Here is a 23670-nt window from a genome sequence, read left to right as displayed (position 1 = left end):
AGTAAAAAAATTTTTGTGTAAAGGGGGCCTGAACAGGGCGGAGGGTGTAAAGGGAAAAGGAATAGAAGGTGAATTGGAGCGATGTGGTATACAGGGGTTGACGTGCCCGTCATTGGGGTGAATCCCAAAGGGATGTGAGGCGCTGGGGTGGACCATGGAAAGCTTTGGAGGTATGTAAAACCCCTTTTGTGGACATGTGTAGGGACATTTTGTATGGGGGGGGGGGGGGGGGGGGGGGGGGTTGGGGGGCCCTTTTTTTTCGTCTTTTTTTTCCCCCCCCCCCCTTTCGCAAACCCCGCAGACCGGGGGGGACAGGGGGACAAATATAAAAAAAAAAAAAAAAAAAAAAAAAAAAAATATAAATAATATATAATATTTTAATAAAATATATATATAATTTTATATATATATATATAATATAAATTATATATAAAAAATATATATATATATAATATATATAACTAAATTTCTGTTTAAAAAAGTTTCCCCATGGGGTTTCCTGGCACCTTTCTCTAAAAGGTTTCCCGCAGGTGAAGGCTGCGATGGGTTCCCGTAGCAGGGATAAATTTGAACCCCCTTTTGAAAAATGAAAACTTCTTTGACGAGGCGTAAACCCCGCCAACCATACACTCTTAAAGATAACTGTAGGCTGAGCCCGGCGACACTATCTATCTATCTATCTATCTATCTATATATATATATATATATATATATATATATATATATATATATATATATCTATTATCATTATTTTTTTATTATACTTTGTCGCTGTTTCCCGCGTTAGCGAGGTAGCGCAAGCAAACAGACGAAAGAATGACCCAACCTACCCACATGCACATGTATATACATACACGTCCACACACACATACATACCTATACATCTCAACGTATACACAGACATATACACATATACACTTGTACATAATTCATACTGTCTACCCTTATTCATTTCCGTCGCCACCCCCGCCACACATGAAATGCCATATCCCCCCCCCCCCCCCCCCCCCCGCATGTGCGCGAGGCAGCACTAGGAAAAGACAACAAAGGCCACATTGGTTCATATTCAGTCTCTAGCTGTCATGTATAATGCACCGAAACCACACACACACACACACACACACACACATATATATATATATATATATATATATATATATATATATATATATATATATATATATATATATAGACAGTATAATAGTTTTCGTACAATCTGGATATTCTTACAATCATGAATATTAATCGCAGGAAAATAGTTGGCATTTTTTAAGAAATTTTTCGAAGTGTCTTATAAAGTGAACATGTTGGTGGAGGAATAATAAAAAATAACATCAGTGATAATTGTGATCATAATAGACATAATTATAATTTTCAATTTAATTTATGTATAAATAGTAAATGTTTTCTAAACCTAAGAGATGCTATGATCTTAGCACTAATATTTCATGTGATACTTAAAGAAATATACCTAAGTATTCATCTCTCTAAAGTGTATACTTATATGTACGGAAAGTAAACTTATTTTGCATTCGTTGTTGTCTGTGTAGGAAGATGTTTATCTCTCTGGTCTCGTCCGGTGGACGTGGCTGGCTTCCTGAGGGGTATATCTGGTCCTGGCGATTGACGCGTCCCTCACTGAATACTTTCTTGAGAGTTTAACTGCGTGGAGGAAACATTCCTCCGGTGAAGCCACTGTCGATGGTAAAGAATAACTTCAGGAACTTCTCTCATGGTCGTGGGTTAGCTAGAGGAAGTTTGATCTGTTCCTCCGTGATCCATAACACTGACCCTTTCTTTGAAACACTGGCACACGTCATTTCTTTATGTTACATACAAAAATCAGGATAATTACAGAATATGTTCTCGTAATGATATTTATCCGTCAAAAAACACATGAATGGCTTTCAGATAAATCACTGAGTTTACACGAAATATATTTTACATGAAATATATCTGTTGGTAACCATCAACAGGTAATATACATGGTCAACCTAGGTACCCAACCTTCTTCTATTTCTTTGCTTAGTTTTAGATAAGTTAACTGCCTAACAGGTTTCTGCATCCTTCTCTCTGTTACTGTAGCTCCCTAGTGTCTTCCATAACTTCCTCCTGTTGTTTTTCGTGCAGTCAAATGCTACGAAGATGAATGTACCTTGTAAGCAGTTGAATATAACATTGAGGTAAGCCACCACCGGTGACTTGACGAAGACATACATGAGGCCGAAGACCCAGGTCATGCCCATGATGAGCGCCACCTTGCCGTAGATGACCAGGCGGTGTCGTAGCACTTTCATGCGAGTCTGCTGCTGCAGACACTTGACGTACCGGGGAGAGGGAGACTCAGGAAGACTTGCAGGACTAAATCTCAGACTGGTCGCACTTGTGCTCTCTGGAGGAAAGGTACACTTGCGGCCAACTGAAGATGGCTCAGCGCTCGCAGCCGCCTTTGCCTGATTCTTCAAATTCATTTCGTATACACTTTTGTAACTCTTTATAACCGACCGCGATGCGAACCGTGCCAACTTCTGCTGCTTGTGTATCGCGTGGACTGATGTTATGTACAGAAAGAGGTTTATGGTCAGTATGGAGAACACTGGGCAGATGAAGAAGGCTATTAGACCCCACTCGTTGTTGAACCAGCAGCGATCAGTTCCCAGGTTGGGATGAAATACGAATTCCGGGGACACAAACTGGTCCACGACTACGGCCAGTGTTGACATGGCCAGCGGAACCACCGTGGCATAGGCGAAGTAACACAGGAAAGTCTTTATAGTGGCTCTTCCATAGGTCGGAGAGCAGAATGCTCTACAGGTGTCCAGACTGATCACATTCATCCAGAAAAAAGCCATGGTGAAAAAATAGTAGGTGACGGATCCATAGATAACACAGGCCACGTAGTTCTCGTTGGCATTGAAGGCCAGAAGAAAAAACAGCTCGGCGATGAAGAGCGAAAGCACCATCAGGAAATGGGTCAGTCGAGGGATGCTGCTCCGCCTGTGCTGGACCAGGAATATACACATGTGGAGGAACATACAAACCAGTGAGATTAACATGAGAACTCTCGAGACAGTGTTAAGAACAGGGACGTCCTCTGCAGACCGGCACACTCGGATGAAGTCCTTGTCAACAAACTCGTACTCGCCGCGGTTGTACAACGTCTTCGTTTCATTGAGGTAAATTGTTAAATTGGGCAAGATAATGCTAAGATTCCGATCAAAATCCCGCGTAAAACAAGAAGAATTGATGGAAAAACGCCCCATGGCAAAAATTTTCCCCAAAATTATAAAAAAAAAATAAAAAAAAAAAAAAAAAAACCAAAAAAAAAAAAAATTTAAAAAGAAAAAATTTAAAGGAAGGGGGAAACAGGGAAAGGAAGGGGGGAAACCCCATGTAGGGGAAAGCCCGGAAGGATTCTTAATGTTTACTTCGGGGGGTTTTGGGGCGAGGCCAAGATCCCCCTTTTAAAGGACCCCCGACGTTTTTCTCCGGGAAAAATGGTTTGATCTTAGGGAATTTCCCTCCACGTCGGTTGAAAGTATTTCCCAAAACCCCCGGGGAAAAAAGGGCCTTAAAGGTGGACGGTTTTCCCCGGGGGGGGAGGAAAAAGAAAGGGAGGGGGGGGCCCCCCCCACAAAACGAGGTTCCCTTGGGAACCCTGGGGTTGGGGAAAAAAGGGGGAAGAAGGCTTAAAAAAAAATTTCGGTACAGGGAAGTGATTGTGGGAGGGGTGGCCCAAGGCGGGCCCCTCTGATGTTTCTCAAGCGGGGTAAAACCGTGGGAAAGAAATTTGGGTTAAGGTTTTTTTGGCCCCTTGGAAACCTTCAAAAATACGTGGCTTGATCCTCAGGCCCCATACCAAGCAGTCGCCGTGAGTTCTGGGAAAGCGAAAAGAAATTAAAACGATGCTAAGTCAGGGCCAAGAATTACTGGCGTAGTTCACTGTAGCACGAGATGGCAGACAGTTAGGCCTGGGAGGATATGATCTAACTACTCTAACATCCTCATTGGAAACACTACCATATTTCAAGTCCTAACTTTCCTAAGCATCATCAGTAATGATAACGACCTCCGTGGATTGTGTGGAAGCTGCTCCATGTTTTTCTTGTGAAGACGTGTAGTGACCCAAGGTCACCTTATTGACGTCTCCATTGAGTGGGTGACAGCCTGTGTCCGCACCTGACCTGATAATCCTCATGAGAGTGTGTTTGGTGGCCCATCCTGCACATCTGCAGTATTAATCCCTGACACCCACACTCGATGTCGGCTGTAATTCTAGATGACCTGATCCTTTCCACCACCGGAAAAGGACAGAAGCTTCCAACACTCGCCTTCAACATTTCTAATTCCCATTGGGAATGTCTATCCCTCACAGACCTGACCTCACCGCTTTTTAAATACACGAGTATCGACGTGGCAAACAGTCAGGCAGTTGACTCGCCACTGGAAAACAAGTGTACCACTCGCGAACCTGAAGTCTTGGCGATGTAACACCAGACTTAACCCGCCCTTAGGGCGTCTCCGTCAGTAGATGTCCCAGCGTGGCTCCTGACGTTTTCATCATCCTGGCAGGTTTCATTGTGTTGCTTCATCTCCGACACCCACCTTCGGCAGGGCCCGCGTGGGACATCGCCTCCGCCCGTCACGAGCAGCAGCTGTAACAACAAGGGACCTACGGCCACCCCCACGGCACTCCTGCATCCCTAACACGTCTTCAGGAGCCGCCTGCTTCCCTATCACAATGCTCCTCCTATAGGAGCTCCACGTTGACTGGGCAGCCTTGCACTTCTCCTATGTGTTCCTGCTTCATCTGACGCCCACCATCACCAGCATCACAGGACGCACGGCCAAGCCTGCCTCGTACTGCTCACCCTGCCACATCTGACCTCTCCTCTCCCATTATAATCCTGCACCTCCAGTATCTTGCTGCCCTCTGTTGACTCACCATGTACATCCTAGCTGATAACACGTTTTTGCTGTTTAACACGTTTCAGTGTCCTATCTTAGTTGTGCCACTGTAATAAACCAAACCAGAACACCCGCTAAACTGGTTTGCTGCGTCTACTCGGGTACTTCAGAGGCGGTGAGGTTAGGTCTGTGAGGGTTAGCTACTCCTAAAGGGAATTAGAGACGTTGAAGCTGAATGTCGTAAGCTTCTGACCTTCTTTATGCTGGTGGACTTGAGGTTAAGTCCGCGAGAGCGGCGCTTCTTATGGAGAGGGTCAGGTCATTTATGATTACAGTGGCTGCCAACATCGAATGTAGGTGTGAGGGATCAATATTGCAGCAGATGTAGATGTGTAGGATGGGCCACCGAACACAGGCTGTCATGGAGTCAGTGGGGACGTCATTAGGGTGACCTTGGGTCACTACAGATGTTATGATCTTACCTCAGGACACAAGTATTTACTCATGTAGGTCCTGCAGCTCCAGCTGTCTGGGGTGAGGAAATTCGAGAGATTGGTGGCTGGAACGGTGTTCTGACGAGGGGCGTCCGGGCAGCAGTCGCCGTACTGACTACACGCCGGGTCACAAGAGCAAGGTTCAGGCCTGGAAGAGACACGGTGGTCGGGAGACAAGAATAACCAGAGGGACCCACATTCGAACATACAACACAGTCAGGGAGTATTCCATGTTCTCAGAATGACACCAGTAAAACGTACGATATAAACCTGATCATATAAGAACCTCACATGTTATCAGGCACAGGGAAGCAGCAGAAGGTTGGTCTTACCAGTGTGGAGACCCGTCCCGGCAGATGGTGTCCACGGTACACTTGGAGGAGGTCAACCCGCTGGCTCCGACGGGCGCCTCCTGGACGGCTACCAGGAGGACGAAGTATATGGTCGATCTAAGCATCATGCTGGTGAAGATGATGGGCACGACGAAGGTAAATCTTGAAGGCGTCACTCCGCACAGCGCCACTTTGGAAGGAATGGTCAGGGAGTAAGGGCTTGCGTAGTGTCATCCTGCAATGAACAAGTATTTATAGTATAGTTTCATGAGTCTCTGATTGTTCTTATTATGTTGCTACCTACCCAAGGTGTTGCATATTTCTAGTTTCTCTGTTTGTTAAAATTGTTCTCACTAAATTTTGAAAAATAATTTACCAATCTCTAAAACTTCCATACTGCGGTGTCCAGTCAGTCAATAAGTGGATTTGGCATTATCTCGGATCTTTCGCGTAAAATCATTAATCCTTTTTCAAGTGTCAGGGGTAAGAAAATCAAGTGTCGGATGTGGCAAACCATCTGATTAATCTGTATCATATTTCACGGATATCGTGACTACATACTACCGCTTTGACGTAGCTAGGAGGTGGGTGGGAGCCCAGCCTACCGACTTAAATACCCTCTCATGAACTGTCTTCGTATGAAGCCATGGTTATGTGAATGAGGTGTGTGTGTGTGTGTGTGTGTGTGTGTGTGTGTGTGTGTGTGTGTGTGTGTGTGTGTTAATAATAAAATATGTGTTTGTCCATCCTGCTTTGACAAGGTTACAGCCAAGGCAAGGTGGGCGTTGAACAGGAGTAGGAAACGAGAGGGAAATCCAAGTTCACTGTTCACAGTGAGGCTGGAGGATGCGACACCTGCTGGTCATGTACTGAACATCTCACTGTGGTAGACTGGAGGCCAAGGTCCCTGGAGGTCGAGGCTGTGTGCAGGTACGGGTGTGTCTGTGACGGTCTTGGCTGTGGTTAGCACCGGCCAAGGTGTTACTCTGTGACGGGCTTGGCCGTGGTTAGCACCGGCCAAGGTGTTACTCTGTGACGGGCTTGGCCGTGGTTAGCACCGCCCAAGGTGTTACTCTGTGACGGGCTTACCTGGAGCAGTCTACGAGGATCTTCACCTCCACAGCCCAGGCTGGGCTCAGGCTGTTGGATTTAGTCGTTGGTCGACCATGCTGTTGGAAGCCGCAGCCCTCAGGTCCACATAGCTCCCACAGCCTGGCTGGTCTGGTACACTTTGTAGGTACTTGTCCGACCCGCTTGTCCAACGCCGTAGTGTTGTTCACTTTCCTTCTTCTTGTAGGCATTACTTTGGTTTTTGCTCCCGAGAGCTGGCTACTTGTGTGCTCCCAACAGTAACTAGACCACGCGATACTCGGCAAGCTGGTGCGTCTTATGATTATTGTGTGGCCATCAACAACTCAAGGGTGGGCCGTTTTGATACCTGCCTCTTTCCCTACACGTCGAAGCTTTGGAACTCTCTACCTTCTCATGTCTTTCCTAATAACTATTACGTGGCTCATTCAAATGACAGGGTTTTCACTTACTCAAAAATTCGTAAATACTTTCCCTTGTCTTTCCTTTTTCCGTTTCATAATTCTCTCTATATTTCAGTTAAGTCCTGGCGTTGATGTGGACTTTTGTCCATGACTAAAGCCTTCAACATAAAAGATAAATTCACTGATAAACTTCTGTACTGTACATCACATGCTGTTTCTGATAGTATCTGGCAAGGTGTTGAATAGTCATGAACCCGAATGTTTAAGTGTTCCCTCTTTTTGTGCATACGGCACCTTTTGATTTCAAGGATAGTATTTTACAAAATCTTCTGTGTCTGTTGTAATAGTACGATGTTATTTTTCCAGGTATAGATGATGATATGACTTTCCCAACTGAGCTTCGGGAGTATATCCTCAGAGATTTCAGCCGTTCCAGTAATTTACTTACTTGACCACATCAATACGGACTGTGAAAGATCTGTAAACATTTTCTAATTTCGCAGTTTCGCACTCCTTGTAGGATGATGTTAAGATGCTACAATATGCATTTCCAGAGAAAAATTGCGCTTAGAATAATATCAACAATAGTGTTTCTTCCCTTGTCTTGAAGGTCCGCAGGATCCAGCCTGCCATCCTTTTGCATGAGGCAACCGTTGTTTTGTTGCGTTTGCTAAAGTTAGGTGTTAGATATTATTTCTCGGAAGAATTTTATATTATTCAATTTGTTTATGATAGCCCTTGTGTCTGTCCGATATATTGTGTTGTTTTATATTTCTTAATTTTTCCCATAACGGAGGAGTTGAAACTTATCTCCATTCAAAAGCATATTGTTCTCGGTTGCCCAGTTAAAGACTTCGTTTATGTCTTTTTTTCCGCCTTTCCGCATCTTCAATTGATGTGATTTTCCAATTATTCTCGTATCGTCTGCAGAGCATGAGATGAACCTGTGGCTAGTATTTGCATCAACTTCAGGTATAAGGATGAGGACCAGGAGGATTTCAAGGACAGTGCCTTGGAGGACCAAGATTTTTCCCGTGATTTACGTGTTGTAATCTGTCGGTTAAAAAAAGTTGTATATCCATCTCCTAATTTTTCTGGTTATTTCCATCTTTCTCATTTCGTGTGCAATGACACCACGGCCACATTTGTCAAATGCTTCTGCAAAGTCTATGTAAATCACGTCAGCATTTTCTTTGTTATCCAGAGCTTCGACAGACCTAGCATAGTGGTTAAGCAACGGAGAGAGGCAAGGTTTTCTCGCCCTAAAACTACCTTGTCCAGGGTTATGTAGATTGTTCACCTCCACGAATTCTCACGATCTGTCTTTTAGAAGACCTTCATGATGTGCGATGTTAATGATTTCTGTCGATAATATTTTGTTGGGGGAACAGCCTTTCTTCCACCACTGTGGAGTGGGGCGATGTGTGGGTCAGTTTTACACTCTTGGGGATGATGCCAGAATCTCGACATTTTCTCCACAGGATATCTAGTGCACGTGCTAAAGGTATCATACATTTCTGTGTGATAACGACTGAATTCCAAGAGTCCAGGCCTGGGGCTGAATGCACGTAGTATGCCATCGATGGCTCTCTTGAAATCCTGTGTTGAGGTGGTGATATCTGCTGTGTGTGTATGCTTGGGGGAATACTGTTCAGGAAGGATGGGTTCTTTGACTCACTGAATAACGATTCATATTGCCTCTACAGAATCTCACTCCACTCCTGGCTGTCGTCTGTAGAAATAGCTTCTGTTTGAAGTGGACCAATGGAGTTTATGGTTCTAGATTTTCGCTTTGCATGTGACAAAAAAAAGTATTTTTGGGTTATTTCTGTGGTTAGCCTCGACCAAGGTGTTACTGTAAATCCAAGTGGAAAAGAAATGATACAAAATCTCTTCCGTCCATTTGTTATCTGTAAGCTGTAGGAGAACTGGGCACTAATTAGTACGACAAATTACTTCAGCAACAGAAAATTAATATCCCGGTGAGATTTTTATTTCTCTGTGAGTAATTATTGACTCCAAATACTCTTAAGTAATAACTAAAAAAATTGCTCAGAACAGTAACTTCATACGAAATCTAAACATAATTTGTAAAGCTTTGAATAATAAGAAATCTTAGCATGTGTAAAAGTTTGGATTATAATCACTTACGTTATGCTGAAACGAAATTCATATATATATATATATATATATATATATATATATATATATATATATATATATATATATTTTTTTTTTTTTTTTTTTTTTTTTTTTGCTTTGTCGCTGTCTCCCGCGTTTGCGAGGTAGCGCAAGGAAACAGACGAAAGAAATGGCCCAACCCACCCCCATACACATGTATATACATACGTCCACACACGCAAATATACATACCTACACAGCTTTTCATGGTTTACCCCAGACGCTTCACATGCCTTGATTCAATCCACTGACATCACGTCTACCCCGGTATACCACATCGATCCAATTCACTCTATTCCTTGCCCTCCTTTCACCCTCCTGCATGTTCAGGCCCCGATCACACAAAATCTTTTTCACTCCATCTTTCCACCTCCAATTTGGTCTCCCTCTTCTCCTCGTTCCCTCCACCTCCGACACATCTATCCTCTTGGTCAATCTTTCCTCACTCATTCTCTCCATGTGACCAAACCATTTCAAAACACCCTCTTCTGCTCTCTCAACCACGCTCTTTTTATTTCCACACATCTCTCTTACCCTTACGTTACTTACTCGATCAAACCACCTCACACCACACATTGTCCTCAAACATCTCATTTCCAGCACATCCATCCTCCTGCGCACAACTCTATCCATAGTCCACGCCTCGCAACCATACAACATTGTTGGAACCACTATTCCTTCAAACATACCCATTTTTGCTTTCCGAGATAATGTTCTCGACTTCCACACATTCTTCAAGGCTCCCAGAATTTTCGCCCTCTTCCCCACCCTATGATCCACTTCCGCTTCCATGTTTCCATCCGCTGCCAGATCCACTCCCAGATATCTAAAACACTTCACTTCCTCCAGTTTTTCTCCATTCAAACTCACCTCCCAATTGACTTGACCCTCAACCCTACTGTACCTAATAACCTTGCTCTTATTCACATTTACTCTTAACTTTCTTCTTTCACACACTTTACCAAACTCAGTCACCAGCTTCTGCAGTTTCTCACATGAATCAGCCACCAGCGCTGTATCATCAGCGAACAACAACTGACTCACTTCCCAAGCTCTCTCATCCCCAACAGACTTCATACTTGCCCCTCTTTCCAAAACTCTTGCATTCACCTCCCTAACAACCCCATCCATAAACAAATTAAACAACCATGGAGACATGGTTATATATATATATATATATATATATATATATATATATATATATATATATATATACTTGTTCGTCGTCATCCTTTCCCGACTCCACCGCACCCCACAGGAAACAGCGCAAATCGTATGTACGATAAGAAGTAATTGTTAAACAAATACATTCTCTTCTCCCCCACACCCGATCGCCGTCCCCTGCGTCAGCCAGGTAGCACCAGGAAACAGATGAAGGAAGGCCACATCCGCTCACATCCATACACGAGTTGTCATGTGTAATGCATTCACACACACACACACACACACACACTTACACACACACACACACACACACACACACACACTCACACAATTTACAAACCACGTACATATGCGGATTACGTTGCGAAATCTTGAACAGATCCTTGAGGAAATGCCAATGGTAAAATATATCATAATCTGGTTAAATATAATAAAAGAACCGTTGAATTTTCAAAACTACAAATATGGAAAAGAAGATATTATAACAAATCATATGAGACAAATCTATTCGTGTAATCATCTTGATTGTAGATTCCTTTGATTCTATTTATCTTTTAATCTTATCATATAGTGACTGACACTGCATGAGCGAAATATATCGTAGTCACAGGTGAAAGGAAAATGAGAGTTAGAAAAAGAATCAATAAATTGTTCCAAACTCCACAGCTGTTTGTAGACCTGCTGACTCCGAAAGGTAGAAAGTTACAGAATGACGGGGGAAGTGAAAAACAGTTCCACACCTTCGCGATTCGAGGGAAGGTGGTGTTGTCATAGCGGCTAATCCTTGTGTAACTTGTTTTCACATGGAAACTGTGGGAAGATGCAGCCAGATATGAGCCACACATCCAAGCCTTGTTGGGAGGGGTATATACAGACAGCATATGGGACAGTGGCCAAAATAATACCCATAGAAAACGGAGAGGAGTAGCAACTTCACAGTGGAGGGAGAGGGATGGTATTACATAATCTGGAGAAAACGGTGAAGCCTCAAGAAATGACGAGATGGAAGGGTTTCGATTCCACCCTAGCCAATATGAGCAGTGTTCCATACTGGGCCGAATAAAACTTCTGGAGGTATGAAATAGCTGCTCACGAGGGAGAGCATTACGGCAAAACTGATATGATTATTCCGTCTTCAGACTTAGCTTTTCGCAAAACTCACTGACGAAATGATTTTCAGCTCGATTGAAGGAATAGCAAGACCTTATGTATTATGTAGCCTAGGCGTCGCGCGGGGTCCCACCCTGGCCAAAGTTTTGGTGTAAGATGTCTTAGTTTCTTCATGAATTTTCAGTGAAATTAGCCTGCACTTACTTAATCGGCATGATGCAAATGTAAGTGAAAGAATTAATCTGTATGATTTTGTGTTATAAACACACATTTAGAGGGGAAAAATGAAATTTGAGAAACGTTTTAGAAAATTTCACATTGCAGTGAGTTTGATGATCATATATATGTATATATATATATATATATATATATATATATATATATATATATATATATATATATATATATATATATTTTTTTTTTTTTTTTTTTTTTTTTTATACCTCGTTGCTGTCTCCCGCGTTTGCGAGGTAGCGCAAGGAAACAGACGAAAGAAATGGCCCAACCCCCCCCATACACATGTACATACACACGTCCACACACGCAAATATACATACCTACACAGCTTTCCATGGTTTACCCCGGACGCTTCACATGCCTTGATTCAATCCACTGACAGCACGTCAACCCCTGTATACCACATCGCTCCAATTCACTCTATTCCTTGCCCTCCTTTCACCCTCCTGCATGTTCAGGCCCCGATCACACAAAATCCTTTTCACTCCATCTTTCCACCTCCAATTTGGTCTCCCTCTTCTCCTCGTTCCCTCCACCTCCGACACATATATCCTCTTGGTCAATCTTTCCTCACTCATTCTCTCCATGTGCCCAAACCGTTTCAAAACACCCTCTTCTGCTCTCTCAACCACGCTCTTTTTATTTCCACACATCTCTCTTACCCTTACGTTACTTACTCGATCAAACCACCTCACACCACACATTGTCCTCAAACATCTCATTTCCAGCACATCCATCCTCCTGCGCACACCTCTATCCATAGCCCACGCCTCGCAACCATACAACATTGTTGGAACCACTATTCCTTCAAACATACCCATTTTTGCTTTCCGGGATAATGTTCTCGACTTCCACACATTTTTCAAGGCTCCCAAAATTTTCGCCCCCTCCCCCACCCTATGATCCACTTCCGCTTCCATGGTTCCATCCGCTGACAGATCCACTCCCAGATATCTAAAACACTTCACTTCCTCCAGCTTTTCTCCATTCAAACTCACCTCCCAATTGACTTGACCCTCAACCCTACTGTACCTAATAACCTTGCTCTTATTCACATTTACTCTTAACTTTCTTCTTCCACACACTTTACCAAACTCCGTCACCAGCTTCTGCAGTTTCTCACATGAATCCGCCACCAGCGCTGTATCATCAGCGAACAACAACTGACTCACTTCCCAAGCTCTCTCATCCCCAACAGACTTCATACTTGCCCCTCTTTCCAAGACTCTTCAGGTGTTTGCTTTGAAGAGTGTATGTGAGAAATACTTGGAAAAGCAAATGGATTTGTATGTAGCATTTATGGATCTGGAGAAGGCATATGATAGAGTTGATAGAGATGCTCTGTGGAAGGTATTAAGAATATATGGTGTGGGAGGCAAGTTGTTAGAAGCAGTGAAAAGTTTTTATCGAGGATGTAAGGCATGTGTACGTGTAGGAAGATATATATATATATATATATATATATATATATATATATATATATATATATATATATATATATATATATATATTATCCCTGGGGATAGGGGATTAAGAATACTTCCCACGTATTCCCTGCGTGTCGTAGAAGGCGACTAAAAGGGGAGGGAGCGGGGGGCTGGAAATCCTCCCCTCTTTTTTTTTCTTTTTTTTTTAATTTTCCAAAAGAAGAAACAGAGGGGGCCAGGTGAGGATATTCCAAAAAAGGCCCAGTCCTCTGTTCTTAACGCTACCTCGCTAACGCGGGAAATGGCGAATGGTTTAAAAGAAAAAAAAAAAAAAAATATATATATATATATATATATATATATATATATATATATATATATATATATATATGTATGTATATATATATATATATATATATATATATATATATATATATATATATATATATATATATATATATATATATATATATATATATATATATATATGGATCTGGAGAAGGCATATGATAGAGTTGATAGAGATGCTCTGTGGAAGGTATTAAGAATATATGGTGTGTGAGGCAAGTTGTTAGAAGCAGTGAAAAGTTTTTATCGAGGATGTAAGGCATGTGTACGTGTAGGAAGAGAGGAAAGTGATTGGTTCTCAGTGAATGAAGGTTTGCGGCAGGGGTGTGTGATGTCTATATAGTTGTTAAATTTGTTTATGGATGGGGTTGTTAGGGAGGTAAATGCAAGAGTTTTGGAAAGAGGGGCAAGTTTGCAGTCTGTTGTGGATGAGGGAGCTTGGGAAGTGAGTCAGTTGTTGTTTGCGGATGATACAGCACTGGTGGCTGATTCATGTGAGAAACTGCAGAAGCTGGTGACTGAGTTTGGTAATGTGTGTGAAAGAAGAAAGCTGAGAGTAAATGTGAATAAGAGCAGGGTTATTAGGTACAGTAGGGTTGAGGGACAAGTCAAGTGGGAGGTATGTTTGAACGGAGAAAAACTGGAGGAAGTAAAGTGTTTTAGATATCTGGGAGTAGATTTGGCAGCGGATGGAACCATGGAAGCGGAAGTGAATCATAGGGTTGGGGAGGGGGCGAAAGTTCTGGGAGCGTTGAAAAATGTGTGGAAGTCGAGAACATTATCTTGGAAAGCAAAAATGGGTATGTTTGAAGGAATAGTGGTTCCAACAATGTTGTATGGTTGCGAGGTGTGGGCTACGGATAGAGTTGTGCGGAGGAGGGTGGATGTGCTGGAAATGAGATGTTTGAGGACAATATGTGGTGTGAGATGGTTTGATCGAGTAAGTAATAATAGGGTAAGAGAGATGTGTGGTAATAAAAAGAGTGTGGTTGAGAGAGCAGAAGAGGGTGTTTTGAAATGGTTTGGTCACATGGAAAGAATGAGTGAGGAAAAATTGACCAAGAGGATATATGTGTCAGAGGTGGAGGGAACGAGAAGTGGGATACCGAATTGGAGGTGGAAAGATGGAGTGAAAAAGATTTTGAGTGATCGGGGCCTGAACATGCAGGAGGGTGAAAGGCGTGCAAGGAATTGAGTGAATTGGAACGATGTAGTATACCGGGGTCGACGTCGAACCAGGGCATGTGAAGCGTCTGGGGTAAACCATGGAAAGTTCTGTGGGGCCTGGATGTGGAAAGGGAGCTGTGGTTTCGGTGCATTATTACATGACAGCTCCAGATTGAGTGTGAACGAATGTGGACTTTGTTTCCTTTTCCTAGCGCTACCTCGCGCACATGCGGGGGGAAGGGGTTATTTCATGTGTGGCGGGGTGGCGATGGGAATGAATAAAAGGAGACAGTATGAATTATGTACATGTGTATGTATGTATATGTCTGTGTGTATATATATGTATATGTTGAGATGCATAGGTATGTATATCTGCGTGTGTGGACGTGTATGTATATACATGTGTATGTGGGTGGGTTGGGCCATTTCTTTCGTCTGTTTCCTTGCGCTACCTCGCTAACGCGGGAGACAGCGACAAAGCAAAATAAGTAATAATTGATATATATATATATATATATATATATATATATATATATATATATATATATATATATATATATATATATATATTCCTATGAGTCCACGGGGAAAATGAAACTCCCCGCCGATGCATATTATCCTTCTGCTGACCCCGCCTCGTTACCGCTGGGAAAGATATAAGATATTCCAATCCCAGTAGGAGGAAACTGTTCTACAGTCACAGTAGTGACCGTGCACCACGCAACAACTTGTCGCCATTTTGCGTCTCGTGACGACGAGCTTAATTAGAAATACCAGTTGTGTTAAGTGACATCTTCCGTGGTGAAGCGGTTAGCCTCTCTGACCTTGACGCATTTACTGGACTCTTGGGGTCCAGGGCATAGGTTCGAATACAGGTTACGGCAGTCGGTTCAGTCAACTCAACTGCTCATTCTTCTCACTCAAGAAGATGGTCCATAAAGTAGGTAGGATATATATATATATATATATATATATATATATATATATATATATATATATATATATATATATATATATTATCTTATACTTTGTTGCTGTCTCCCGCGTTAGCGAGAGAGTGAAAGGAAACAGACGAAAGAATGGCCCAACCCACCCACATACACGTCCACACACGGGCATATATATCCCTATACATTTTAAGGTATACATATATGTATACACATATATAGACGTATACATATATATACACGTACATAATTCATACTTGCTGCCTTTATTCATTCTTGTCGCCACCTCGCCACACACACACACACACACACACACACACACACATATATATATATATATATATATATATATATATATATATATATATATATATATATATATATATTTCATGCTTTCATACTATTCGCCATTTCCCGCATTAGCGAAGAAGCGTTAAGAACAGAGGACGGGGCCTTTGAGGGAATATCCTCACCTGGCCCCCTTCTCTGTTCCTTCTTTTTGGAAAAAAAAAAAATGAGAGGGGAAGATTTTCAGCCCCTCGCTCCCTTCCCTTTTAGTCGCCTACTACGACACGCAGGGAATACGTGGGAAGTATTCTTTCTCCCCTATCCCCAGGGATATATATATATATATATATATATATATATATATATATATATATATATATATATATATATATTTCTTTTTCTTTCAAACTATTCGCCTCTTCCCGCGTTAACGAGGTAGCGTTAAGAACAGAGGACTGGGCCTTTGAGGGAATATCCTCACCTGGCCCCCTTCTCTGTTCCTTCTTTTGGAAAATTAAAAAAAAAAACGAGAGGGGAGGATTTCCAGCCCCCCGATCCCTCCCCTTTTAGTCGCCTTCTACGACACGCAGGGAATACGTGGGAAGTATTCATTCTCCCCTATCCCCAGGGATATATATATATATATATTTATATATATATATATATATATATATATATATATATATATATATATATATATATATAGCGAAAATGAGATGACCTTCATTAGTGAATAGCCCGTTTAGTCTCATCAAAAAAACATCACTCCCGAAATCAGCCTGTTGATAACCAGAAGAGGAGACCATTCATGAATATTCTCTTAATAGTACAAAATTCTGCCAATGACATATGTAAAACATATATATATGGAGTAATAATATCATGTAAGGTTAAGAGGTTGGTAGTTGTCGTACCATGGTGGAGCCAGGCTGTCTTTAACCTCACGGTTAACATGTTTCAGTCCCGGCACGGATATATTCCGATGCTTGAGCAACTACAAGTACTTGTAATGCCTTAAGTGAATATCACATCATTAGTAGAACTGTGTTTGTACGTAACTAATAACCCCCAGCAACAAAGCGGCTCAACACAGTCACTGTCAACACTGCAGCGTGATTTCGGTTACTTTCATTCAAATCAAATTAACAACGTTCACATCGTATTAAATAATTTCAGTATTTAGGTATTTGGGAATCTTTTGTTTATCTGTTATGACTCTGAAGGATAAGAAAGTGCAATTCATTTCAAATTAAACGTACCATTTAAACAATGAGAAGTTATTGTACATCGAGCAGCTTGAATGATCATTCAAAACAGATATGATGAATCTTAAACGTATCATTCAAGATGGATGAGCGTATCTTGACCAATCATTCAGAAAGACAGAGAACCTGTTCTTAAACTCGTACTTAAGTTTCTAGTCTTTCCCCTCTATTACACCTCATTATGACGATAACTGTGAACGATAACATGTGCCGGGTGACTAGCCACATATACTAGCGTTCTTATTGATTGTGTTTCTGTGCTTCCCAATAAAATCTACTACAGCTGTCAAGATCACAATGTTTATATTTGGTCGTCTTTTACTTGGTACATCGACTATACTGGTTGAAAGGAATGAAACATCCCATTAGACGTAGGCAGGGTTATTTCATTTTTTTTTTTTTTCATTCATAGAACATGTAACAATCGCGTACGGCAGCGCGGGAGCCATGACTTAAACGTGTTCATCCTTTGTTCTTTGACAGTTCAGTGGTGTGTCTTCATCTAGGTGGGAATAAAATTTATGGGTGAAAGCCTTTTCAGTGCATTTCAATACGACGTTTAGCAATGTCATCAAAATGAATGTAAACATCTGGGTTAAATTGTGTTTACTGTTTACCATTGTAGAAAAACTTTTCCACCTTCGTTTTATAACAATAAATATTAACCTGATTTCACCCTAAGCTGATATGGCAAAGCATATATATATATATATATATATATATATATATATATATATATATATAGAGAGAGAGAGAGAGAGAGAGAGAGAGAGAGAGAGAGATTTTAACCCAGGTATTTACATCAATATACTGATGATTACTAAATTATTTATGAGTAAGTACACAGGACGAAATTGCCATACACTACCATTCATATTCAAACCATACTCGCACGAAGTACTGGCTTCAGTGTGCAAAATATGTGGGGCGTCAGCCGATTTCGCCCTCGACATGTCAGAAGCCTCTCATTAAACAAACGGGGGCGAAACAATATGAAAACTGAGGAAGACGTAGTGTCCGTCAGCATCGGTTTCGTTATGAGCAAGTGGTTGAAATTGCTTCAGTGATTTCATGCTGTTATTTCTGCAAGTGTTAGATCATGCTAAACAGTGAGTCTTTCTGTGAGGTATCATGTCATCCTTCCACGTGTATACAAGTAGACGATTGGCGTAAATTATCATAGAAAATTTATTGTTATCTATGAACCATAACTTTACATTTATGTAAGAAAATCACTTGTAAACTTCTCACTTTGCTGAAATTTTTGCAGTTGTTGACAACTGATAGTAACAGATGTTGTTTTTGTCGTTGTTTACACCTTACCTGTTGTCAGCTACTTCAGGTTATCCGGGTTGGTTACTGCTGATTGTTGTAAACAAACGCCACTTCAGTAACTCACTCCACTAGTCACTATGTCACTAAGAATATGGAGACCACATCAAAGTACTATACCCGGCAGTCTTTCACGTTTAGAATGAGATTAGTTTGTTTTCTCTCCTCCCAGTCCATCACTGATTTATCCACACGCTAAATACTTATCGAGTCACGCCATTTAACCTTGATCGAGGCGATTCACATTCGTGCATGTATGTAGTCTGTTCACTGACGCTGGCTTATCCAGAGTTTGCTGGGGTCCACACATGTGACCCAGCAGCATTAGGGTTGTGCGTCACTCGTCACGGCTTCCTGAGTCTGCTGGTGAATAAGAACAAGCGAGGAGTGTTTGAGGTTCGCGTTCCTCACCCGGCCAGGCCCGCCGCCGCCTCCCACTGACGCACCAAGGAGGCGCATGAGAGGAGGTTTCATCGTCTTGGTTAACAGAACGAAGCTTGGAACCAGCCGAGTTACCGACCCTTTTTAAAGAGAGTCATTTTTAATTGCTGTTTTGTCTGTTTTCTTCGCTTTAGATTAATGAGTATTCTTGTAGAAGATCTTTGGAGGCAGGTGACTGTGAGTTCCTGGAAACTGGGAGGAAATAGCCAGGCCTATATACGGGTATGTAATACCTCCATGAGCGTATAAATAGGAGGATCAGCTATATTGCCAGGAGTAATGTTTACTCGGTGGGTGTGGCAAGTCCGCAGCTTGTGGTCACTTCTATGAATACTTACGGAGGGTATAGTGCTATGATTGTGGCCAAGTGCCATGATTAATGTGAAATGTGCCCGCGCCTCGGTCCTCATACATACATGTGAAAATGATAGCTCCTCGTCGAATAGATTATCAGATTATCATAGGACAGTGAAATAGACAAGTATATCTCACAAGCCTGTGTGACTGAATGAGTATCGTTACACTAACTGATGGAACCACTGACGTGAGGTAGGGTAGGCTGGTGGAACTACTGACGTGAGGTAGCTTAGGCTGGTTGAACCACTGACGTGAGGTAGGCTAGGGTGGTAGAACCACTGACGTGTGGTAGGCTAGGCTGGTGGAACCACTGACGTGAGGTAGGCTGGGGTGGTGGAACCTCTGACGTGTGGTAGGCTAGGCTGGTGGAACCACTGACGTGTGGTAGGCTAGGCTGGTGGAACCACTGACGTGAGGTAGGCTAGGCTGGTAGAACCTCTGACGTGTGGTAGGCTAGGCTGGTGGAACCACTGACGTGAGGTAGGCTGGGCTGGTGGAACCTCTGACGTGTGGTAGGCTAGGCTGGTGGAACCACTGACGTGAGGTAGGCTGGGCTGGTGGAACCTCTGACGTGTGGTAGGCTAGGCTTGTGGAACCACTGACGTGAGGTAGGCTAGGCTGGTAGAACCTCTGACGTGTGGTAGGCTAGGCTGGTAGAGCCACTGACGTGTGGTAGGCTAGGCTGGTGGAACCACTGACGTGAGGTAGGCTAGGCTGGTGGAACCTCTGACGTGTGGTAGGCTAGGCTGGTAGAACCACTGACGTGAGGTAGGCTAGGCTGGTAGAACCAGTGACGTGGGTAGGCTAGGCTGGTGGAACCTCTGAAGTGTGGTAGGCTAGGCTGGTAGAACCACTGACGTGGGGTAGGCTAGGCTGGTAGAACCAGTGACGTGAGGTAGGCTAGGCTGGTAGAACCAGTGACGTGTGGTAGGCTAGGCTGGATTAGGTTTGAAGAGGTCCTCAGCATATCGTGTGATGCGCTGCTTCACTTGATGATGTACAGGGTTTTAACTTCAATGGGTTGACACATTCTTTCATCATTAACTTTCCTGCAGTTTTGCTTGTTCAAGCTATGATTTGTGTGTATGTGTGCGGGACCAAAGAAGAATTTGTTAGTTGTTGGAGAAGGGTAAGGGTAAAGTTATCTTGGGAAATATTTTGTTAGATGTGGTAGCACGTTGGTTACTGAAGTGAACTTGCTGAATGGAGAATATTTTGAAGGAATAATTTCGCCACAGAACCTCTCTCGGTGCGCACTTCCCCGTACAGTACAAATGTGTAATTATACACGCACAAACGCACACACACACACACACACACACACACACACACACACACACACACACACACACACACACACACCATAATTAATTCTTCGGTGAGTGAAGGTTCAGAAATTAGAAATCATTTACTGACAGATCATGTAAGAGTAATGATATATGGATAGAAGAAGACAGTTGTTTACAACCCAGAGCCAAGATGCTATTGGTTGCAGTTTGCATCCGGGCAGGGGAAGGGTAGGTCTGGGGAGGGCTGGGTGATCGATCGGGAGGGGGATGATGTCAAGATGTAGATGAGGTGGGAAGAAATGAAATGGAAGGAAAGAGCGAGGACTGAAGGAGTAGGAGGGGTGTTAAGTAGAGAAAATAAATAGATGGATTATAGAGAAGAATATTGAGTGGGTAAGGATATGAAAAAAAAGAAGTTCTGAGATGGTGAAATGAAAGAAAGGATGAACCAACGTCCGGGAGATTGGATGACTGCTGATCGGGAATAGAAGACGAGGGACGGATTGCGTCAGAAGTAGACTTAAGTAAACTCCGAGGTATACTACTGCCTGGTATCCCACGGGGGCACTCCAAAGTTAACTATGAGAGATACTGGGAGAGTTACCATGTGGTATACCACAGTGATTACTCCGATGAATACTACGGTAGGTTGTCCGAGGTTTATAATGAGGTATACCAAAGATTGCTTCATGGGATACTTTGAAAGTAAACCATACAAGGGACTCTGGTTTACAACGAGAACTTCACCGACAGTTACCACGACGTGGTATACAATGGTTACTCCAAGCAGTACCACGGAGTGCACGATTACCACAGTATAACAAGGAGAGTACTAACTCGGGCTCCTCTAGGTATATACCTCAGGGTATACCAGCCAGGTAAACCCGTGGGAATACCATGAAGGATACCACAGACCTGCCTCTTCTACGACAACCAAACACCTTGTCAAACCCTCGTGGGCATGTAGGCAAGGGCGTCGGGCAAGTTTCAACACGTGTCGTACTGATTGGGAGATGAGTCTGTCATACTGAGTGGGAGATGAGTCAGTCATACTGAGTGGGAGATGAGTCAGTCATACTGAGTGGGAGATGAGTCAGTCATACTGAGTGGGAGATGAGTCAGTCATACTGAGTGGGAGATGAGTCTGTCATACTGAGTGGGAGATGAGTCAGTCATACTGAGTGGGAGATGAGTCAGTCATACTGAGTGGGAGATGAGTCGGGACGACGATGGTGACAGCGGATGGAAGAGGAAGAGAAGATGAAGAGGAAGAGGAGGAGGAGGGGAGATAATTGGGGTGTACTAGGATACACAGGAGAGTAGGAAGATCTGTACAAACACCGCAGCCTCCGCCATCACCTCCTGCAGGATTAATGACTATTAATAACACTGGGATCTCCGGCTTGGCCAACAGACACCTTCTGATCGCTAACCATCTTCTTTTCTCCTCATCTTACGTCGGCCGGCTGAGTTGGGGCGGGGGGGGATGGTTGGACGTGATTCATATGCCAAATGTCATGGACACAGGAAATCCCCGTTCATTTAAACTGAGGACTAGTAAGTCTTTCTTGAGTGATTGCTAACTCTCGTAAGATGTTGTTCTTTATCTATCTCCCTCCTGCAGGGGTTATGGACACTGGGGGGGGCATTCCCGCCTGTGGCCCAGGGGTCCAGGGTTCGATCCTGGCTGTTGGAGGTTTGTATGTTCTTAGAACATACAAACCTCCAACAGCCAGAATCGAACCCGGGACCCCTGGGCCACAGACGGGAATGCTACCGCTAGGCTAAGGGCCTGGCTAATATGAAGTAACTATTCGAACACTATGTACTCGAATACCCTTCGTCTTACGTTGGTGAGCAACGGGGTCTACACCGGTCATTTCCCAACAGGCGCACATAGCCAGCAGATAGCATTTTACCGAACCTAACTGTACAGCGCGGAGGTATATGAATCTGAACAAAGTGCATAGGAACGCAAACCTTCATAGAACATACGAACCTCCAACAGCCAAGATCGAACCCGAGACCCCTGTGCCACAGGCAGGAATATATATATTTTTCTTTTTTCTGCAAAAGAGGGAACAGAGATGGGGGCCAGGTGAGGATATTCCCTCAAAGGCCCAGTCCTCTATTCTTAACGCTACCTCGCTAACGCGGGAAATGGCGAATAGTTTAAATAAAAAAAAGTATATATATATATATATATATATATATATATATATATATATATATATATATATATATATATATATATATAAGAATATTATCCCTGGGGATAGGGGAGAAAGAATACTTCCCACGTATTCCCTGCGTGTCGTAGAAGGCGACTAAAAGGGAAGGGAGCGGGGGGCTGGAAATCCTCCCCTCTCAATTTTTTTTTAATTTTCCAAAAGAAGGAACAGAGAAGGGGGCCAGGTGAGGATATTCCCTCAATGGCCCAGCTCTCTGTTCTTAACGCTACCTCGCTAACGCGGGAAATGGCGAATAGTTTGAAAAAAAAAGAAAAATAAAATATATGTATATATATATATATATATATATATATATATATATATATATATATATATATATATATATATATATATTTTTTTTTTTTTTTTTTTTTTCTGCCGCTGTCTCCCGCGTTTGCGAGGTAGCGCAAGGAAACAGACGAAAGAAATGGCCCAACCCACCCCCATACACATGTATATACATACGTCCACACACGCAAATATACATACCTGCACATCTTTCCATGGTTTACCCCAGACGCTTCACATGCCCTGATTCAATCCACTGACAGCACGTCAACCCCGGTATACCACATCGATCCAATTCACTCTATTCCTTGCCCTCCTTTCACCCTCCTGCATGTTCAGGCCCCGATCACACAAAATCTTTTTCACTCCAT

The 23670-nt window shown here is 42.8% G+C and overlaps 1 protein-coding gene across 1 annotated transcript; it reads right to left on the bottom strand.

The window, feature by feature from the left end:
• Positions 1-1365: 1365 nt before the first annotated feature.
• LOC139750046 (adhesion G protein-coupled receptor L3-like) lies at positions 1366-19130 on the bottom strand. Its single transcript, XM_071664384.1, has 4 exons — positions 18685-19130; positions 5735-5969; positions 5391-5550; positions 1366-3269 (listed from the first exon to the last, which is right to left on the bottom strand). Exons 2-4 carry the CDS (start codon positions 5860-5862, stop codon positions 2049-2051), a joined length of 1509 nt encoding a protein of 502 aa, XP_071520485.1. The 5' UTR covers positions 5863-5969; positions 18685-19130; the 3' UTR covers positions 1366-2048.
• Between the last annotated feature and the right edge of the window lie 4540 nt (positions 19131-23670).

The sequence above is a fragment of the Panulirus ornatus genome, chromosome 9 (assembly GCF_036320965.1).
Source record: "Panulirus ornatus isolate Po-2019 chromosome 9, ASM3632096v1, whole genome shotgun sequence".
In the NCBI taxonomy this organism is placed as follows: Eukaryota; Metazoa; Arthropoda; class Malacostraca; order Decapoda; family Palinuridae; genus Panulirus; species Panulirus ornatus.
This window is presented reverse-complemented; position numbering and strand designations above follow the sequence as displayed.